Source organism: Trichechus manatus, unplaced genomic scaffold (genome assembly GCF_000243295.1).
Source record: "Trichechus manatus latirostris isolate Lorelei unplaced genomic scaffold, TriManLat1.0 scaffold00167, whole genome shotgun sequence".
In the NCBI taxonomy this organism is placed as follows: Eukaryota; Metazoa; Chordata; class Mammalia; order Sirenia; family Trichechidae; genus Trichechus; species Trichechus manatus.
Genome location: NW_004444103.1, coordinates 1,157,081 through 1,158,284, shown reverse-complemented (window position 1 = coordinate 1,158,284; position 1,204 = coordinate 1,157,081). Strand labels below are relative to the sequence as shown.

The following is a 1,204-nucleotide window of genomic DNA, read 5'->3' as shown; positions in this document are numbered from 1 at the left end:
AGGAATTAAGAAAGAAAAGAGGTACATACCTCGTGTGGACTCTCACATACAGCCAGTCCCACAAGGCCAGTAGTCTGTTCAAAAACAAAACACGATTCATGCTATTACTATGGTTTCCACGCATCCTCCACGCTAAGAAAAAGTTAAAACTGGTTTACAGACAGCTACCAGTCTCTCAGTGTCGCTCGTTGGGAGCTTTTATCTGCCTCTCGGCGCGGAGCCACTAAACTGGTCACCCCTGAGGACACTGCAGAACGAGGCCTCAAAGAGCACCGCCGAGCCCACGCTAGTTACGTCCACCACCCGCAGGAAGAGGGGCTAACGGGCTGACTGCCCGCAGAGCCCAAAAATGAACAGTGACCTCCACTCGCCTCACCTTCTTCACCAGCCCCGCCATGACAGCGCCGACGAGCCGACTGCGCGCAGCTCTCTGGGAACCTCACTCAGACCCGCTCAATCCACCACAGAGGCCGCTGCTCCGTCACCTTGGAAACAACCCGGCCCCGCCCCCTCAGGTCGTCCCTCGGAACTGACGCGAACCAGCACCCCCCCCTGCCCGTGTATAAAACGAAAGTTAACGCATGCGCAATGAGTACACAAGCATCTAAGCCGGGTTTGGGGGCGGGAATTGGGGAAAGGGTTGGTAGCTGTTCTTGTCACCGTTGACCGCTTGCCGTAAAGTTGAGGGAATCACTCCAGGCTATTAAAAATCTAGGAACCTGCACTTTGCTTAACAATCGGCGACTTTCTCAGAGCTTCCCTTCCTCAGCTTAAACCAAACCGAAAACCCGTTGCCTTCGAGTAGATTCCCTCTCATAGCGACCATATAGGACAGAGTAGAACTGCCTCCATAGGGTTTCCAAGGCTGTAATCTTTAGGAAAGATTGGAGCAGCTGGTGGGTTGGTGGGTTCGAACCAACTGCGCCACCAGGGGTCCTCAGCTTAGTCTGTAGTAAAGTGGGGGTGGTCGTGGAGCTTGAGCATTATCTAAGGGATCTCTTAGCCGCAGTGCTTTCTGCCAAAAGTTATTCGCATCACAAGGCTGTCAGTATCTCGGTCTTATGAACCAAACAAAGCAGTATGCAGTGTAAGGCCATGTCCTGTCACAACCCTTTTCTCTCCCATTTCACTCGCTGAAGTACGTCATCCCATTTTCTCATTTCCCCAACTGAAGTGATAACAGGCCACACCACTTTTTCCCATT

At 52.4% G+C, this 1,204-nt stretch overlaps 1 protein-coding gene across 1 annotated transcript in view; it reads right to left on the bottom strand.

Annotated features, from left to right (window-relative positions):
• Positions 1–418, bottom strand: part of NDUFA5 (NADH:ubiquinone oxidoreductase subunit A5) — a 16,088-nt gene extending 15,670 nt beyond the window's left edge. The window contains exons 1-2 of the mRNA XM_004386552.2: positions 377–418; positions 30–74 (exon numbers count right to left, since the gene is read on the bottom strand). Of these exons, the coding sequence (XP_004386609.1) occupies positions 30–74; positions 377–397 (66 nt within the window). The 5' untranslated portion in view covers positions 398–418. The remainder of the gene's footprint in view (positions 1–29; positions 75–376) is intronic.
• Between the last annotated feature and the right edge of the window lie 786 nt (positions 419–1,204).